This window comes from Trichoderma asperellum, chromosome 1 (genome assembly GCF_020647865.1).
Source record: "Trichoderma asperellum chromosome 1, complete sequence".
Taxonomy (NCBI): domain Eukaryota; kingdom Fungi; phylum Ascomycota; class Sordariomycetes; order Hypocreales; family Hypocreaceae; genus Trichoderma; species Trichoderma asperellum.
This window is the reverse complement of record NC_089415.1, coordinates 3,923,132-3,942,194: the sequence shown is the minus strand read 5'-3', so window position 1 is coordinate 3,942,194 and position 19,063 is coordinate 3,923,132. Positions and strand designations below refer to the sequence as shown.

Below are 19,063 nucleotides of genomic sequence, written 5' to 3'. Positions count from 1 at the left end.
TCTTCTTGGATGCCACCTACGACTTCTTGCGTGGTGTTCAGATGCTTTATTTCCGATCAAAAAGTCCGTCTGCGCGCCTGGCATTGCCGACATCTGGACGGCCTCACTGCTGCTCGCGGATCCATTGACCTCGCGGCATTAAGCCCCGAGACACGAGGCTTCAGCATCCTCCTCGTCGTTGCTCGGCCTGGCCAGGGTCCCACCAGCGTTGGGCTTTGGCTGATCTGGAGAGATTCAAACAGAGATCGGGGGCCACTTTACGGAGTACATGCAGCACAAACTAGCTCTCGGCATGCAGCTCGACTCTGGCCCTGAAAAGTCATCAAACAGAAAATAAGAGAGCAACGACCAGCCCGAGCCACTTCCCACCGTCTCGCATCGAATCGCGGCGCTTCGCATCGTCCTGCCTCATCTCGTCTCGCTTCCAGAAGCGCCCCGCCCCCCCAAAAACCATACAAACCCTGGACGCCTGCCTGGTTGTCTGATTTTCCAGACTTCTGGAGTCATTCTATTCCGTTGTATTACCATTGCCCAGCGTCTAAATCGCCGCTGCAGTCGCCTACACTGCCTCTCCCGAGCACTCGGCCGAGCCTGTGGTCTCTTGATTCCTCTTTCTGGCCCCCGTTGAGACCCTCCCTGATACTTGATTTCTTTCGCCTCTCGTCTCCTGACTGCTCGGATTCGGCACAACGTGGCGGCCGGCCCACCAGCAAGCATCAACACCATCAGCCCTCTTCGGCTGCCGAAACTATTCATCGGTTTTCGGTGTTTTGCACGGCTCTGCAGGCGCCTAAGCGCACCTCGTCGTGAGATATTCGCCACCTGGAAGCCGACCATCTCCCGCTGGCAAATGTCTTACTCGGCCGCCGGTTGACGAACCCGTGCTTGCGCCACTAGTATTTGTCAGCCCTCGTACCACGCCCGACATCTCTCTATTATTGAATATCATCTACTGAGACGGCTTCGATATCGCCTGGAACTTCTTTTGGCGTTGTGGAAATGAGTGAAGCATCACAGCCGGGGACGCCGCCTGTTGGCGTCCAACGGGAAGCAGGCTCCGCAAGAACAGCTTTACCTTCTCGGCCTATGTCGGTTAAAAATCGCGAGACTACACCGTCAGGGGCCGTCAGCTCAGCTCGATCTTCAGTTGAAAGCGATGGCTACGGATCCAAAAAGGTCGAGGAAAACGACGCTTCGAATTCAAAAGATAGCCCTGGCAAAGACGAAGAGGTTTCGTCGAATGGTGGGAGCCCAAGAAGCACGTCAAGCGTGCCTAAAAATAAAAAATTGCTATCTTCTGGGGTAAATGCCCAAGGACAAGGTGGACAAGTCTGCAGGTTGGTCTCGTTTGTTATATACGCCCTTGTGTCGTAAATCCTTGGCTTACACTTTTTTTTTATAGTAACTGCAACACCACTCGCACTCCCCTCTGGAGGAGATCACCGCAAGGAGCTACCATCTGTAACGCCTGTGGCTTATATCTAAAGGCTCGAAATGCTTCTAGACCAACAAGTCTGAAAAAGCCCCCGAATCTTGTATCTACTGGCGGTTCGGCTCAACCTCCTGCAAAGTCAAGCTCTTTTTCTCCACAAAAGTTGCTGCCAAATGTCGCTGGTGCCACCTATGTGGCCGCCGATGCAACTCAATCAGGCACCTGTCCAGGCGGTGGCCGCTGCAACGGCACTGGCGGCGCCGAGGGCTGTAACGGTTGTCCTGCATACAACAACCGCATGTCCAAGAGTGCTCAGCTCAACGTTGGGCAGCGGCAGGGCGGATGCCACGGCCGGGTTGAAACCAAGAATGAGCCTGTTCCAATTGACGTCAACGCCCTTCAAGCGCAAGATCGAGATACGACTGTAATTATCGCCTGTCAAAATTGCGGGACGACGATAACCCCCCTTTGGAGGAGAGATGAGAGTGGGCATACGATATGCAATGCTTGTGGTAAGTTTTTCTAATGATACTGATGGCTGCATATGTACAGTTTCTAAACGAACAAACCCAGGTCTATATTACAAGCTTCATGGTGTGCACAGACCAGTTACCATGAAAAAGGCTACTATCAAACGACGGAAGCGCGTGATACCTGCGGCTCATGATGAGGACATGGATGAAGGCATGGACGACATTGAAACTCCACTTCAGGAGCAAACTCCAGAGAGAGGAACTATGAACGAGGATGGATCTGTAAATCTAGGTCTTCGGCGCCGCCCCGGCCATCCCCTGACGATCGAACCGGAGCCGGCCATGCGATCGAGTCGAAATACTTCGCCATTACCGTCTGCATCTGCGTCTGATCTTGCAGTCTATCACCAGCATAGCACCGCTTCACGTGGTGTGCCGCCTTCTCTCAACGACGAGAATAAACTAGCACCGCTTGCCTCAATGAACTCGACTATAGCCGACGATAGGCAATCGTCCCTATCTCCCGCCTCATTTATTTCCTCCGCACGAAAACGATCCTTCTCCACGACGGAGGCAGACTCTGTAAACGGCACAGATAGTGGCCACGAAAGCTCCAAAAGAATCTCGTCTATTAAATCTATCCTTAATCCATCAACAACTGCCGAAGAGTCACCGATTGCCGGTCCCACAAGTGCGGATCGTGGAGAATACGCGCTACCGCCGCTGAGATCTCCTGCGGCAAGCATATCCCCGAGACTACCAGGCGCCGGCGGATTTACGCCACTTAATGCCATGTCTAGACCTCGAGATGCCGACGCGGAGAACGAACGAATAAAGGCAGAGCGCAGGGTATTACTAAGGCAAGAGGCTGAGAGAATGCGAGAAATGCTTGCAGCAAAAGAACGAGAGCTCATGGAATTAGGAGAGTGAAGATGAAGTTTACTGGATTTTTTTTCTTTGTCTGTTTAAGGGGGGCTGTTGGCGCCTTGCCGGTGCCAAATGAGTTTCTGCTACGACTCTGTTTACGACCCATTATTACGTGTCTATTTTTCAAAGACTCCCTGAGAGCTGTTTACCATGGCGTACCGGAAAGGATATTATTGTTACAGCGCCTGGGACAAATGGACGGCGTTATCGAACGAAAGATTTGAATAAGGCCTGCAAAGGGATTTTTCACTTCGTGTGAGGCATGGGCTGGTGGTGTTTATGGCATCATGATTGATCCTTGGGCCAGCTATGCTTGGCCTGCCAATGCTTGTGTATTGTGAGCTGCTGCTCCTACGTGTACCGCTCAATTTTTTAAGGAGCAGTTCGATAGTTAGTACAGCATTACTGGTGTCAAGTTAATCAAGACACACAGTGGATTAGTATTCATGGTTTCTTTGGTGTGAGCATCTGTAGTCAAGCCATGTCGTGTTACTAATAGTATCCCACTGCCGTAAACTAACAACGCCACACCTCGGCCAATCGTAGATAACCGATAAACCCCATTCAACCGTTTCCACGGCCATTTACTCCGTTGAAGATTTTAGTGCTCTGATCGGCAATTTCGCATTTAAATCTGATATAAAAAAAAGTACGCCGAGGGGGAATATGCCGTCCGCTAATATCCGCGCTAAGTCCAACGGCCAAAAAGCCGTGGCGTTTGCCGCAACGGGCTATTTTTGTGCTAGACGCCTCTCGTTCTTTGAGCCTCTTGCTTCTTGTAAGGTAGTACAGTATCACGAATAGAAATGACGAGTATTTTCTTTTTTTCCATGGGAAAACATTTTGTCTCAGTATGATCTGGTCTGCCTTGAAGCTCAACATCGAGCTTTAGTTTTAGTTCTTTTTGTGCTATAAACGACCCAAAAACGGTCGATGCACCGCCGTATCTCCAGATTGTAGCCCCACTATAGCGGTGTCGATTCTAAGCGCGAGCTCTAAGCGCCCAAAGGGAAAAAGCTGCCTGTTGAATTTGTCCACGATGCGCCCTTCTATACTCTGTCCAGTGGTGGGGGTTTTGAGTTTACCTTGGCTTTTCACAGCATGCAGTGCTGGCAGCTGATGGGAATTGCCACTTAAACGGACTGTGCAAGGTATATGGGCGATGAGCCCGGCTAAAGAGATGCGCACGCAGGAGGACCGCTGAATTCAACATGTTCGAGCAGCAGCAAAAGGAGCGCGTTTGTCAAGGCGAGGACGCTATAGCAAAGAGAATACAGGCGGCTCTCAAGACTATGTAGTAAGCTGAGAGTAGAGGAGACGCCTCACCTCCCTTCAGCTCCATTACTAATAAGGTGTTCAATCTGTATTGCGCTGACCAGTTGGAATGCCATTACAATTTGGCATATCGTAGGAAATATACCGTATTCAACTACGACGTACCTGACAAAGATGTCGGCTCTATACGCACGTAACTACCCTACAACAATACGAAGATCCATGGTATACTTTATTTGAGTTTCAACGGCAACACCAGCTTTGGGGAATTCTGCCCTCCTAAGGAGACTGGCCCCCAAGAAATACAGCATACATGATGATGAGGGGAAATTTAAGTTCGCCTTTCAGTTCATCAGCAACAACTACCCAATAGCAGCGCCCGGGTTCCTCGGGATACTAACTACCTAATGACCTGAATTTGGCTGCTTTGTGTGATGTCTACCCATAGAATTTGCAACACCTCTGAAAGGAATACAGCTCTCACAGAGGTTTGTGTTGCCACCTAATGAAACTGCGTAGATATAAGGAGAATTAGAAAGCTTCCATCTTTACAGGAGAGAGCGAGGCCAGATATAAACAGAATCGCCATCTGTTACTAACCAATAGCTAGGTGTATATAAAATTTTGTTCAAGGTGCCATCATATATCCATTATTCCTCGAGACCATACATCCTCTCCTAAATCTATTTGACGGGAGTATGGTCCTCTTTGAATAGTGAAAATAACCAAACTTGATTGATTACCATGCCTCTTTGTCTATTTCCGGGTTTTACTCTTGATTCAGCAGAAAGAGGCTTGCGCACTCTTCCACAGGCATATCGACAAATTGCCCATGCTCATAGGAACTCCAGGATGTATCTTTCTCGTATAATTCTTGCTGTCTAGGCTGCAGATTACCCGTAAATCCCTATTAAAGCAATGTTAAGACGGCGTTCTCAGATACCATGGTATTTCAACTTTGGCTGCTTCAAATTCAAATCAAAGTCTCGAAGGCTGTTTTCGTAGCATTGTCCATTGCAGCCTCCTCAAATATGGGCGTCATGAGTAAGGCGTCTTCAAAGGTATCATTTCGAATATCATTTTTAGGAAGTAAGCTGTTCAAGAGCCAAAATTTTCACTTTTTTGAAAAGCTTGCTCTTAGTTAGTCACCCCTTTGTTTGTTCTTATGAAAAAAAAAAAAAAAAAAAAAAATCACACATTACCATAGCTATCGCCTTTACCTCTGAATATCCTCTTCTGGCAATGACTTGATATCATATGGCCAAATGAGGATTTGAATTGCATCTTCCCCAAGGGTAGTCTCTTACAATCAAGCCACAGTTTGTATCGTTCGCTTTTGTCCCTTTTTCTTTAGCCAAGACATTGATAATTGTAAAGGCAAACCACGCTACCTCCAGCAGTTTTCGTCTAATGGTTCGGGCGTCTAGTTGATGTTCACTTGTCAAACACGATACTGCTTTCCCACGTGATTCTCAAAATGCGGTAACGAGCTGCCGTCGGTGCATTTGTCATAGGGGCATCTGAGCGTATCTGCCGCGTATGAGACGCAGCTGAGCGCCCAAACTAATTAATGAGGAGTTCAATCAGTTCCTGATTCGGAGCTGCCTGCGGTTGGACTCCGCGGGCTACCACACGAGTCCAAGGTAGACTTAGATCAGGATTGGCCCCACCATCCGCGGTTAATGCTACTCGATTCATTCGGTGTAAGTGATACGTTGATGATTAGTCCAGCAGTCTAGAAACCAGTTCACACCACCCTCAACTAGAGTGTGGCTTTCAAGCTTTCTGGGGAAGTTTCTAGAGCCTTCGCTGCTGCGTTCGTGCAATCAAACTTCAATATCGGACATTTGCCAATTGAATTCGGTGTCGGCGCGGGGCGGTGTGCTAAACTAGCTGTTCTTCGGCTCGGGCATACGAGTAACGTTATCGGGTTGCACTACTAGTGTAATTGTGGTAATCCATCGACGTGGTCATAGTTTCTTATCCATTCTGATCGGTCCAGCCTGGACGTTAGGCGAACTAGCAGGGTGTGCGTGAGATGCTACTAGTACCCGCCGCATACCACACCACATAGGAGCTAGTGTTTACTAGCCGCTATATACTGTACAGGATCTAGTCTCCAGAGACGCTGGTCATCGAAAGCAATGGAAACAGGAAAAGTGTGTGCTATCGAATATATTTCTTGAGCAAAGCCGGCTCAAGGACGATTGTTGTCGGAATACCACATGTAATAGTCGTGTGCTTTTTTCTTTCTTTTGGATCTGCAGTATTATTAGCGATAGTAGCATTAGCAGAAGAACAATGGCATGGTTCCCTCTGTAATCACTACAACACTCATTTTCGTCGTGCTTGTGAGGGATGCTTTGCTTTCGGTATCTCTTATATGATTTCGACATACGACACAATACCTTAACTGGAGGTGCCCGTCACAACCCACACCCGTCACAACTTTTATACCGTTTAAGAGTTGACGGAGTTAAGAAAATGGTACTCGGGAGTATAAGATTACCGTTTGCCGAGCTGATATAGATGTATGCCACAAGCAAGGACCAGTCCCGTTTCGCGGAGAAATCTCAAAGTCTCGATTATTCTGTTGTCGGAGATCAGTGATATCTGCGTAGTACTCCGCACTCGGCATAATTGCAGCAATATCGTATTTATTCACACCACATGCCCCAAAGAATTTAAGCATGGCACTTCTGCGGTAGGGATGAGTCCCAGTAAGGCCGCGATCGGGCTATATCATATGTATGGGCGTGGGGAAAGATTAGCGCCTCGACAGTCCGGGTACTGTGCACGAAGCGCAAAGAAAGAAAAGACGTCTTTCATTATGCTGATGCTCATTGAGCTGCAACAGCAACAGCAGATTACTGCTTGAGGATGGTCCCCACACAGTACCCCAGCACATGGCTGGATGGGGTTGCCTGTCTGTCAAGCGAAGGGCGCAAAATTGACAAGTTCATGTCGAGAGCCCGCTGGCGCTATGCCGCCAATCCTTGCCTCTGCTTGCCCCGGCTCCGGCTGAGGCTTGCTCCACTGGCTCAGACTCATGACTCTGTTCTCACTGGCTCCAGCGCCATGCTGCACCGCTTATGGGAGCCACAAAGCCCGTGGAGATGGGGCTCTTTCGTCTACTGTACGGAGGGCCCTTGCTGGGGGGGATCGCGTGGATAGGCAGAACCGCCTTAGGATGGGCTCGGTAGGCCACCGATGAACAAAACTGGCAACGGATCCGCCTTGTTTCGAGCCATACTTCTCTTATTATTGCAAACTCGAGAGCAGTTCTTTGAAAACGCCAACACCGAGAATTCAATTGAATCATTGTTTCCTCCCTCGCAAGACAAACTTGTCTTTGATCATTAGTGCTTGAACACAAATTTTTAGCTGAGAACTGGAGCAAAAGGTGGGACGGTCATCTGGGGCAACGTCTTGTCGCCGTCGACTCGTCTTGACCAAGACCCTGCCGCGCGCCCTTTGGAAGTCACCCGGTGGCCTCTGGTTGGATGCAAGTCGCGCGCCTTTCTTCTTGCTTGGAAGTAAGACGGCGCGCCCTTTCACATAAACTACCAACATGACCTCCATTGACGAGCTGGACGAGTATGTCAACTGGGACAACGCTGGGGCAGCTGCCTACCCCCCTGTGCCTAACATGTCGTCCACCGGAAACCCTGCCGACGATGACATCGGTCTCGTCCTTGAAAACGTCAATGAGGATGACTTCAGTTTCTGCGCTCTACAGCACTTTGAACACAACAATTTTTCACAGGTGCCAGGAGTTGCCGAGTCTGCCTCCTTAGACGCAACCGAAGCCTTGCTTTGGGAGACACCAGAGAACCCTTGTGCCCACTGTGTCTTGGGCGGATACGCGTGCAAAAAATTCGAGAAGGTATTCACAAGGGCTACTGCACCAGTTGCGTCGCTCTTGGACTCGAATGCAGCTTTGGGGGCGTCATCCCTGATAATCTAAACCCCGAGTCCACAAGGCTTTCCTGGTCTTCCGCTGAGATGTCTAACAACGCCATCACTCAGGAAGACCTGATCAACATCCAGCCAGTGAGACCACTTGGCACCCCCTCTTTCCTGGACTTGATGAATCTTCAGACAACAGGTCCAATTGAAGATGGCATTGCCAGTGCCAAGGCGGGAACGCCGCCTAAGATTGGAGCAAGATTCTCACGGGAGTCAGTCCGGATTCTCAAAAACTGGCTGTCAACCCATAACAGACATCCTTATCCCAGTGATGAGGAAAAAGAAATGCTTCAACGCCAAACCGGCCTCAACAAAACCCAGATCACCAATTGGTTAGCAAATGCACGGCGACGTGGTAAGGCTCAGCCCCCTCGGTCTACCTCGCCCCACGTTGGTAATCTGTCTGCGTCAATCGATATTCCGCGAAGACGAGGAACGCCAGCTCTCGAATCCATGAATCCCCTTCAACGTTGGGAGCACTCACCCCCTGAACATGAACCGGCTTCCGTGACAGCCATTGCTAGGGCTGTCACAGCGTCGTCGTCATCCGGAGTATCCTCTGGACTCAACAGCCCGTATAGTTTCAATTACACAGATGATGGCTCCAGCAGGTCGCTCTGTAATCAGTCCTCTGCCAGCAGTGTAGGAACATCTCACTCAAGCGGTGGTTCTCTTCATTCTGCGTTCTCTCATGGCTCGCGGAACTCGTGGGGCTCGTTCGGCTCTGCGCCTTTCGCTACCAAAGCAAGACGGCGAAGGAGGCGAAGGGCAGCGCCCGGTAACGAGGGAGGGTCAACCAGCCTTTCTATCCCTCTGAAAACTTTCCAGTGTACATTCTGTACGGAAACTTTTAGAACCAAGCATGACTGGCAGCGCCACGAGAAATCGCTTCACTTGTCACTGGAGAGATGGGTGTGCGCACCAGACGGTCCTCGAGCCGTCAATCCGGAAAACGGGCTACTATGCTGCGTGTTTTGTGGCGAAGTAAACCCAGACGATGCCCATGTAGAAACCCACAACCACTCGGCGTGTCAAGAGAGATCTTTGGAAGAGAGAACTTTTTATCGAAAGGATCACTTGAACCAGCATCTTCGATTGGTCCACAATGTCAAATTCATGGAATGGGCAATGAAGCCTTGGAGAGTGGCAACTCCCGAGATTCGGTCGAGGTGTGGTTTCTGCGGCATTGTGATGGATACTTGGACAATTCGAGTTGACCATCTTGCGGAGCATTTCAAGACTGGTTATTCCATGGCGGACTGGAAGGGTGACTGGGGTTTTGAAGTACCTGTGCTAGACATGGTCGAGAACTCGATTCCTCCTTGTATGAGACCATTACAGTATCCCATAGATCAGATCAAGGCGTCTAACTTTTGAAATATAGATTTGATTCATCATGAGCGAAAATCCCCTCTGCCGTATAATGCCAGCCAATCGCCACCAGAATCGCCTAGGAATGCCTACGAGTTGATTAAACTGGAACTGGCCTACTTTGGCAGCAACTTTTGGGATCTGCACGGCCGGGCACCGACCGAAGACGACTTGACGCTCGAAGGATGTCGTATCATTTTCGCTTCCGAGTTGCTGTCTTTACAAGGCATTGCGACACAAGCCTCGTGGCTTCGTGATATTATCATGAGCCAGGAAGCAATTGTTAAACAGGCTAGGTTTGGTCCCCTCCGTGGTGCAGCAGAAAACAGGCTTCAAACCCTTAAAATTAACGGCAAGGATAACTTGTTCGAGGAGTGCCCTATGGAAAGGCAGCTGCAAGAATATGTCAAGGCCAAACAACTACTGGGACTAACGGCCATGGATGATGAGCTTCAAGAAGAAGCACGTAAGATTGTGGGGAGAGTCGAAGAAGTGTGCACTCACCCTTCTGAAGCAGTGGCCAACTGGCTTTTGCGAATGATCACGGCATCGACAAAGTGGCTTGAGGGATTCCGTCGGCGCGCCCATCTGCCTCGAAGCGAAGACGTCCAACATAAATCTATACGGTCAACGGATCCGAACTCGATCGACTCCACAATTCACAACTATTCAAGAGTAGAATCAGAATTGGCTGCATTCCTAAGAGAGGAGCGCACTATGGGCAGAGAGCCCACAGACCATGAGTTGCAGCGACAGGCTCGTATCATCGTCTATGAATTCGATGACGGATGGAATCAGACTGTGGCGGATAACCACGAGTGGCTTGCAGCTTTTAAAGCACGGAACCACCCTAATAAGACCTCCACTTCAGATTCACCAAGTTCACCAAAGAACTTCAGAGTGAATACCAGCAAGCCAGCCGAAAAATCACAAATCTCTCTTTCTACTATTGCTCCAAACCCCTTTTCTGAATTCCAGGCTCGGCTTGACGAGAATGGCAATCATCTCAGATCATTCCAGTATTTCCTCAACGATGCCAACTGCTACCGAAGGCTAGAGAAGGAGCTCAGGAGGTGGGTCGTATCTACCATGTCGCCAAACAATCCGAACCGGCACGTGCCTACGGATGAAGAGTTGCAATACCAAGCTCGGTGGATCTTATATGATGAGTAAGTTGCCGTGCGTTTTCTTTTAGACGAGTTAATATTAACGAGTGTATGCAGTGATGATCCATGGAACTATACCGCAGCCGACAATGCTGAATGGCTTCATCGGTTCAAAAGAGACACTCGCATAATCAACGACTCCGGCCCCGGCCTGCCACCAGGCTACGCATGGGCGCTGGAGCAAGGCGGAACAGGCTTTGCACCCCCATATGCCTTTCTTGGGGATCACGATCCGGTTAATAACAACGTCGAGGTGGCGATGCGAACCGGAGCCAAAGCTATCACGGCGGGACACTCAGCCGTCAATAGCTACCTAGAAGAGTTGACGTCATCTCCGAGTCGTAAACCAGCTGTTATTTTCTGTTCTCGTGAACTGGAATGGGGTTTACAGCAATATTCCAAGGCTTACTTCATCGATACAGGCCTTTTGCCTTCGGATATGGCGCTAAAAGCTAAGGCGCGAGAGATCCTCAAGACTGAAACAACCGCCGCAGATGATCCTGTCCTTTTAGATAAATTCAAGACGTGGCTAATCACCAAGCTGCCACAATTGGCATCTGGAGAGCCCATCCAGCAAGAAGCCGATGCCATGGGCAGCTTCCCCTCTGCTGTGCCCACGAATATGGACATCAATATTTCTGATGCTGAGATTGGTGACATTCTCAAAGATATGGATTTCGACTTTGGATTGGGGACCATGGAAGGAATCGAGCATGACGGAGGTGTCAGTTTGAAGGCGACATTTCCAGGAGAGTCGGAGCCTTCAGTGCATGAGATTGTAAATGACGATGAATGATGATGGATGAAGAATGTCGCCCATATTTTTCTTTTCTTTTCTGTTCTCCTCTCTTTGATCTTTCTGTTTTGCCATATACCACCGTTGCATAAAATGTATAAACAAAAGATGAGCATTTATAGCCGCAGTATTGGATAACATACGAGGTGTTTGGATTTTTCTGGCGCACGAAGTTAAGTTTGATGAAAATGGCATGAGAAGCAAAAGGGGGTGCATATACGCAGTAGTAAATTGAAGCTTGAATGAAACTGAAGAGACTCGTCAAAGTGGTGGTGATGAAAAGTGAAGATGAACAACTTGAAATATTGAGAGAAAATGTTTTACATACGAGCTGTGAAGCGGTCTGGCATTAAGGCAGGTGCAATAGAACAGATGGGAAAGTTCGAGCAGGAAGGCTCATATGTGCACCTAGTAGTAGTTACATGACCAAGCTTGGTCGTAGGCCCAGGTTAAGGAAGACGACAAATATTAGCCGGACTGCTTGCTGGAAACATTTATATGTTACGTTTTACGCCTTACCCAGCTCTGTCAGCTGCAAGCATTCCAAAGGCCACTTGTTTCTCACCAAATCCATTATGAAAAATAGACTTATGAACCAAGCCTGTATGTTTAATTACAAGGTTCCCCCCAGAAAATTTCGTTTCTGCAACTGGTACGATGAGAGTTGCTATAGATGTCCAACGGCTAACTCTAGTTCCGCCATCAGCCGAAATAATATAGAGTAGAGTACCGATAACCCAAGGTGCATCACATCATCTCCCTGATCAGCCCACGCACGACTGAAAAATGACATTTATAAAACGCCAAGTCAGACCACCCAAGCTCCATCTGCGTAGTGGTACTCCGTCAAGTACTGTAGAATTAAGCTGGGTACTATATGTAGCTATCAGGTGAATAAGTGGGAACGCAAGCAAAGGCAATAAGCTGGGGCGTGGGACGGGGGCTATATTTGACAGCGGCATCCGTACCTTATTCTCGGCAACGTCTGATAGTCCATGTTTTCATCCGGCTGCCAAGAAACAGTTTAAAAAAATGAAAAATGAAAAATGAAAAATGAAAGGAAATGGAAAGGAAGAAGCACATTTCGACTACAAAGCATGGAGAAGACTGTGTAGAGCGTTTGATGAAGGACTATGAACATAACCCAAGCCCAAATTGGTACGTCAGTTTCTTAGGCGCCCGTAGCCGCTATGAGCTCAGTGCAAGGGCTCGCATTTCGGGCGCTAGCCCTGTGTCTAAGACACGAAATTGATCCATCAACTGGCAAATGTAGCGGATTGGTAGGGACACAATAACCGTTAGCACCGACAAATATAGCAGCTGGAGGCCGATCCAACTGATGCCGCGCGTTAGTGGCAGCGTGCACAGCTCTGCCAACAACATCTCAAGAACGGCTGTTTGGCTGGCTCAATCTCCCTTTGCCGTGTCTTTGACCGCAGAATCATTGGCTGAGCTGGTGAAACCCGCCTCGAATCGCCATATTTCTGCCTCGGCCTCCGTGCTAATAAGCCATGTTCCACCAACTCGCCTAGGAGGCCATTTGTATATGTAAACACGTGCCGCAAGCCCGAGTCCGAGCCGTGGGCGTGCCGCTCCTGTAGCTTTTGTAGCCTTGTTTCCTACTCCTGTCAGAACTGATTGCGAGGCCTCGCCCTCCTCGAATCCTAAGCCGGGCCCTTTGCTCATAAGAGGAGAGAGGGAATCGCCGCGAGTTGCCGGATATATATTTGGAGGGAAAAAATACAGGCAGCTCGAGAGGACAAAGAGCAACGTCCCGCCTTCGCGTTGCTCACTTCACTTGTCCCGGAGGCATGCATAGTCCTACATACCGTGTACTTCAACCAATGCGCGCGCTTCGGATGGTCAAGACTGTGATGAGCCTTAACATCTGACGACTCTTCCTCTCTCTTTCCACAGCACCAATAGAAGAGGCATCTTCCGCCATCATGCCAACCTACCTATGTCACGGGTTTCGGTGGACACGCAAGCTGATTCGCATCTTCGTTATCCTTGAAGATCTAGAGGACGCCGCGCCAGATTGGATAGTCGGTCGCGACAGCTCTGCAGTCATCCTTGAACGCATCAAAACCAAATTTGATTACCTGCCTCAACGTCTTCCCCACCAGCCAGCTGAAGAGCAGTCTGAAGCGCAATCCAAGCATCAACAGGAGCAGCCGCCGCCAGAGCAAACAGAGAAAAAGATCCTGCATCAGGACGATGACTTGACTGTACCACCATCTCGTGTCCCCGACTGCGAAGATAGTGTCTTGGTCAACCGGACATCTGCGGTGAAGCTGTTGGAGGAGTACGATCCTGAAGAAACAGCCATATCAGCGCGGCCATTTGCCTATGTCGCAGACCATGTTATCCGTATAGATTTGAGCGCCAACCTCTTAGAGGAAACGGCTAAGTATGACGCTCTAGTCAAGGAAAGGAATGAAGGCAATTGGTTCGAAAAGCTCCGCGACGAACTGCAAGCAGATGCCTCCATTGGATGGTACGTGGTTGTCAATGGAGATGAGGAGCGTGGCGTACCTGAATATGATGATGAAGACGATATTGAGAGCGATGTGACGGAGCAAGGAAAAGGAGCCGACGAAGGAGAAAGCGAACCACAACCTGAACAGCAAACAACTAGCTCTTCTCAGCAGCCAAACAAGGATCAATTACCAGTGCCCAGTAGAGTCACTAACCAGCCGCACTCTCTGCGGCATAAGATATCTCGTGCAGGCTTACGGCGTCTTTTTAGTAAAAAGGAGGCCTCTGGATGACGGATGCACTGTATCTTCCTGCACTTGCTGAATGGCTTGAGAAGGCGGCGATGGGAGGGATTTTCGGACCGTTTGGGAGAATGACCGTTTAAGCGTTTTTGATGGGCATTTCGGATAACATTTAACAATGGTTTTTTTGTAAAACATCACAATAATGAGTGCAGGGAGATTGATTTTAACACATCAAAGTCGCGACTAAGCCGCCAATTGGTTGTAAAAGCCGTGGAACGTAGGATGCATTTTAGTTAGTCGATGCTGCAAACTATCTTAACGTAGCCTAACCGGCACGTAAAACAAGCCAGTACAACATGTAAACGCATCATATGAATAAAGAAGCACTATAGCAGCGTATAAATGTGCAAAAAAAGCATCGCATCCTCTGGAATCGTGTAAGTGACTTGGCGGTTCAGTATAAGCAGATGACGTCGTCCCTACGCTGTCACGTGTAAAAGATAGGAGCTGGCAGCTACCTATCGCGAAATTATGGCAGGGGGGGCATTTTCATAGAGGAGCCGCTTCTTCTCCCTCAACCACATTCGGGATCGCCAATTCATTCCCGTATTGGGAGCGAATACGGAGTACTCAGAGGAGGGAACGGAAAAAGAAAAGGGAGAAGGGGGCAAAAAAAAAAAAAGAAAAGAAGGAAAGAAAAGAAGAGAAGCGTCATCTTATACAGTCTGTGCTCGCTAGATACTACCGGCATTAACTATCGCATGGCGACCGCCCTCGACAGCCAACGACGCCCTTGCGCATATCGTACAAGCCGCCTCCATTTATAACGACTTCGTTCCAATGGCCTACCACGTACACCGCGATGAATCCCCGTTCTTTGCCCAGACGGGGCAGGAGCTCAACCTCGACGATAGCGATCTCTACGAAGAAGAAGACGAAGAGGAGGATCTGCGATCCCAGGTTGGTGGCAGTTCGGAGACATTCGAGATGGTCAGCACTGCCAAAGGACGAGAGGACCAATATGCTATAGGAGGAGGTCACAGCAGCGAGCGCCTTGTGGAAGGAGATTATGTGGATGCCGGGCCGTCAACATCAGCGGCAGCTGGGGGAAGCAGTCGTCTCAGCGCCAGCTCCGTGGAGAGCTTCCAGCTATACACGCCAGACGAGGAATTGACCGTAAGGCGCAAGTTTGACCGCAAACTGGTGCTCTTTGTGGCGCTGCTGTACATGCTGAGCTTCCTCGATCGATCCAGTACGTCAAGCCACATCTCTACGGATTCACATCATACTATATCCCGCTATGTGTGCAGTTCAGTTGGAAGACTAACAAAGCTCAGACATTGGCAACGCGCGCATCGCCGGCATGGATGAAGACCTGCAGTCCGATCCTCCTCGCGACAACTGGTACCAGTGGGCTCTCACGTCCTTCTACATTGCGTATATCGCATTCGAGTGGATGTCCCTCTTGTGGAAACTTATCCCTGCGCACATCTACGTCTCTGTGCTGGTCATGACGTGGGGAATAACGGCTTCGCTACAAGCCGTTACTGTCTCGTATCCGATGCTCATCACATTGCGCGTTCTGCTGGGCATAGGTGAGGCTGGGTTTACGGGTGTTCCATTCTACTTGAGCTTCTTTTATAAGAGACAAGAGTTAGCTTTCCGCACGGCCATGTTCATATCCGGTATATATCTTCCCCTCTCTCCATCTATATAGGTATTGTTCTAACATGATGTCTTCAGCCGCACCCCTCGCGACAAGCTTTGCATCGACGCTGGCATGGGTTATTGTCAAGATCGGCCAGCTCAGCCCTATCGCTCCCTGGCGTCTCCTATTTCTCATCGAGGGCTTCCCTTCGGTGATTGTTTCAGTCATCGCCTGGGGCGTCATCCCAGACTCTCCCCAAACGGCCCACTACCTCACCCGGCGTGAGAAGAAGGTCGCCCGCCTTCGCCTCCGCCATGAGATCCCCTCAGCTTCTTCGTCAAAAGTAAACAAAAAACAGGCTGGTCTCAAGGCCCGAGAGATCCTATCCGTGCTCAGAGACCCCATCGCCTGGATCACGCCGGCCATGTTTTTCCTCACCAACATGGCCTACTCCTCCCTTCCCGTCTTTCTCCCCAAAATCCTCACCGAGATGGGCCACGATAATCTTACCGCCCAGGCCCTCAGTGCGCCTCCTTACCTCCTCGCCTTCATCATCGTCCTCTTTACGGCCCACATGTCCGATCGCCTCGCCACACGAACCACGCCCATTGTCTTCCACGCCCTCTCCTCATCTCTAGGCTATACCATCCTCGCCTTATCCAATACCCTCCACCTCCCCCCTTTCGTCCGCTACCTCGCAGTCTACCCCGCCGCCATCGGCTTCTTCAACGTCGTCACCCTCGTCATTGCCTGGAACATCAACAACCAGGCCAGCCAGAGCCGTCAGGGCGGCGGCTTCGCCCTCATGCAAGTCATCGGCCAGTGTGGGCCCCTCATCGGCACGCGTCTCTACCCCGACCGCGATGCGCCGTATTATACTAACGGTATGCGAACCTGCGCAGTAGCTATGCTTGGTGTGGCCGTGTTGGCCGTGTTGCTCCGCTTCTATCTGAAGCGTCAGAATCGCAAAATGGACGAAGCTGAAAAGGAGAGACAGGCAGACGGCTCTACCGTCGAGGAAGAGGGCTTGGTTGTGCCTGGGAAGAAGCGAAGATATGCAGACAAATTTCGATACATGCTATAAAGATAGCAGAGTAATTACTGGTTAGGTGGATAGCATATGATGTTGGTCATTAGAATTTGGAGTTGGTGGGATTTTGAATAATTTTTCTCTTGGATATTACAAGCGTTATGTAGACAGACAGCCTCTACACTCTTAGAATGAGTATAATACCTATTTTCCTCTATGCTATGAACAGCCTCTTCTTCTTTGATGTCTATGCTGTTTACATCCCCACCGCGCCTCTATGATCGTCAACTGCGTCATCCGTGAGAATGAGCACCGCCCCTAAAGTTCATCCATTTTGGCGCTTCATATCGGCTTACGCCATCCCTCCACCAATCCTCATTTGAACACACCTTGCGCTCCGCCGAACACGTTCCATCGTCCTTTTTCTGTTCCTCTTGACCAGGGAACATATTCTGAGCCACTCTACGGTAACGAGTTTTCCACCCTTCAAAGACTCCTCGGCCCTGTCGAGGCTGATATCTCCACTTCTGCCGGGCCATGTTAAGCCTCTGGCTTCCCTGTCGGTAAAAAGTGCTAGCCCATTTCCGTAAACCAAATCTCGGACGCTTAGAAAGGGAATTTGTCAAGCTGCGCAGAGAAAAGACGGATGCCTTGCGCTTGGACTGCCTGTGAGGATGCCCATGATTTGAAGGTGCGCCTGGCAATCTGAGGGCAAGATCGGGGCTCTCAAATCGACTACTGGTTTCGTGGGTGCCGTCAAGCTGGCCTTTGAAGTGTTCAACACTTCCCCAAGTCAGCCCTCCCTTGCTGGTTGCTGAAGCCGGAGTAGGAGGCAGGAAGTGCACTCCGGAAGGACTCTGCTGCTGCGAGGCAGAGTCACTGGGAAGGACCTCGCCGCTCTCTGACAGTTGGTACTTATTGTATGATGCTACCCTTGGCCGAACCTGGCTTTGCCACTGAGTAATTGCCGTGATTGCTTCTTCCGTAGCTTCAGGAGGAGCGGTGCTCATGGTCTTATCGTAACCTCCGTCTGACGACAGGGTAGAGCGAAGATTTGACAGTCGATCATTGGCCTTGCTGAAGCGAGACAAATCCGTAAGGCTCAACTTATTCGGACGGAACATTGATTCCGGAGACTGAACTCTAGTAGATACATGACCTTGGGAAGGATAAGAAGACGACGTTCTCCGAAGGTAACGGCTGATATTCTTGATATCATCCGTCATCGATGGAGAGGGATCCGAAGCATCAAGCCTGAGCTCATCAATCATCTTGAGAAAGCGGCCACTGCTTTGCGATATAACTCGAGGCGACAAAGTTTCAGGGCTGCTGAGCAGAGAAGAATCATGTATTTCACCGTTTCCATCTTCATTATTGAGAGGGGCCGGTAGCGACTTGATGTCTCTCCACTATCGAGCATAAAGTTCACCTTTACTCGAGCCCGCGAGCATGGCGGATGTATGCCAGTATGGAAGAGAGCTGACGGCCCAGGTGTCAGAATCTGCAGGATCAAATTCGATAGCGTCGTTTCCCTCTGTATCTACGGCCGTCGGCTTTGGCTTGGATCTCTTGCAAGACTCTGCATCATTGTCATCGTGGTCTAGCTCCGTTTCGGCCGGTTTAATTGCTTCAGGAGAGCATGACTGTGGCTGAGATGGGACTCCGGGAGAGTTGAAAACAAATTGGCTTGAATGTTGGTATCTGAAGCTCTGGCTGCCAGGAAAGGCTGCTCCAGGAGGAAGAGGATTGCGGCGTGAAGGAAGAGTTGAGTAATGAAGCATGGTGATGGTGTTGAGCCAAAGTGTAATGATAGTAGTGGTGAGCGAGAAATAAATGTGCTGCGAAGCGAGAGATCCTATGGGATCATAAATTTTATTAAGTATAGGGAAATTATCTAACGCTTGGGTTGTTTTGCGAAGGTACTAATGAATCTGAACTAGGCGGATGCATGTTAAATGCAAGGTAGGAGCTTCTTTCTCTGTTTGATAGATACAGGTTAGCAGCTCGTGAAGCGCTGAAGGAGCAACCTGAACAGCCAATCCAATGCTGCGGCTTTCATTGAGCTATGTCCTATATAAAGCGAATTAACGTCCCCGCTTTTCAACCAGTGATGGGTTCAAGTCTACAACTGGCTTCATGGTCTAGTGGTATGATTCCTGCTTCGGGAAATTAACCTGAAGTCCCCGATTCTTCAGAATCGCCTTTGCAGGAGGCCCCGGGTTCGAATCCCGGTGAAGCCCCATCTTTTTTATA

General features: G+C 49.7%; 7 protein-coding genes and 1 non-coding gene across 9 annotated transcripts; 6 read left to right on the top strand and 2 right to left on the bottom strand.

Annotated features, from left to right (window-relative positions):
* The first annotated feature begins 1 nt into the window (after window position 1).
* TrAFT101_001234 (uncharacterized protein) lies at window positions 2–3,311 on the top strand. The gene is made up of 3 exons (XM_024909443.2): window positions 2–1,337; window positions 1,403–1,944; window positions 2,006–3,311. The coding sequence occupies exons 1-3, from the start codon at window positions 1,000–1,002 to the stop codon at window positions 2,833–2,835; spliced, it is 1,710 nt and encodes a 569-aa protein (XP_024765475.1). The 5' UTR covers window positions 2–999; the 3' UTR covers window positions 2,836–3,311.
* A 4,367-nt stretch (window positions 3,312–7,678) lies between these two features.
* TrAFT101_001233 (uncharacterized protein) lies at window positions 7,679–8,074 on the top strand (the record flags this gene model as incomplete). The annotated part of the gene is made up of 1 exon (XM_066126277.1): window positions 7,679–8,074. One exon carries the CDS (start codon window positions 7,679–7,681, stop codon window positions 8,072–8,074), a length of 396 nt encoding a protein of 131 aa, XP_065982378.1.
* A 122-nt stretch (window positions 8,075–8,196) lies between these two features.
* On the top strand, window positions 8,197–11,409 carry TrAFT101_001232 (uncharacterized protein; the record flags this gene model as incomplete). The annotated part of the gene is made up of 3 exons (XM_024909442.2): window positions 8,197–9,400; window positions 9,461–10,616; window positions 10,671–11,409. The coding sequence occupies 3 exons, from the start codon at window positions 8,197–8,199 to the stop codon at window positions 11,407–11,409; spliced, it is 3,099 nt and encodes a 1,032-aa protein (XP_024765474.2).
* Window positions 11,410–12,890: 1,481 nt separating this feature from the next.
* On the top strand, window positions 12,891–14,529 carry TrAFT101_001231 (uncharacterized protein). The gene has a single exon (XM_024899174.2). The coding sequence runs from the start codon at window positions 13,356–13,358 to the stop codon at window positions 14,178–14,180; it is 825 nt and encodes a 274-aa protein (XP_024765473.1). The 5' UTR covers window positions 12,891–13,355; the 3' UTR covers window positions 14,181–14,529.
* Window positions 14,530–14,701: 172 nt separating this feature from the next.
* Window positions 14,702–17,346, top strand: TrAFT101_001230 (uncharacterized protein). 2 transcript variants are annotated; one of them, XM_024910897.2, is made up of 3 exons: window positions 14,702–15,384; window positions 15,470–15,817; window positions 15,876–17,030. In XM_024910897.2, the coding sequence occupies exons 1-3, from the start codon at window positions 14,973–14,975 to the stop codon at window positions 16,862–16,864; spliced, it is 1,749 nt and encodes a 582-aa protein (XP_024765472.1). In that variant the 5' UTR covers window positions 14,702–14,972; the 3' UTR covers window positions 16,865–17,030. The 2 variants fall into 2 exon arrangements, with proteins under 2 accessions (XP_024765472.1, XP_065982377.1); XM_066126276.1 differs by having other exon boundaries at window positions 14,702–15,817; window positions 15,876–17,346.
* Window positions 17,104–18,081, bottom strand: TrAFT101_001229 (uncharacterized protein; the record flags this gene model as incomplete). Its single annotated transcript, XM_066126275.1, has 1 exon — window positions 17,104–18,081. One exon carries the CDS (start codon window positions 18,079–18,081, stop codon window positions 17,104–17,106), a length of 978 nt encoding a protein of 325 aa, XP_065982376.1.
* Window positions 18,082–18,219: 138 nt separating this feature from the next.
* On the bottom strand, window positions 18,220–18,591 carry TrAFT101_001228 (uncharacterized protein; the record flags this gene model as incomplete). Its single annotated transcript, XM_024910505.2, has 1 exon — window positions 18,220–18,591. One exon carries the CDS (start codon window positions 18,589–18,591, stop codon window positions 18,220–18,222), a length of 372 nt encoding a protein of 123 aa, XP_024765471.2.
* Window positions 18,592–18,940: 349 nt separating this feature from the next.
* TrAFT101_001227 lies at window positions 18,941–19,050 on the top strand. Its single transcript has one exon. It is a non-coding gene; the product is annotated as a tRNA-Pro (tRNA).
* The last annotated feature ends 13 nt before the right edge of the window (window positions 19,051–19,063 follow it).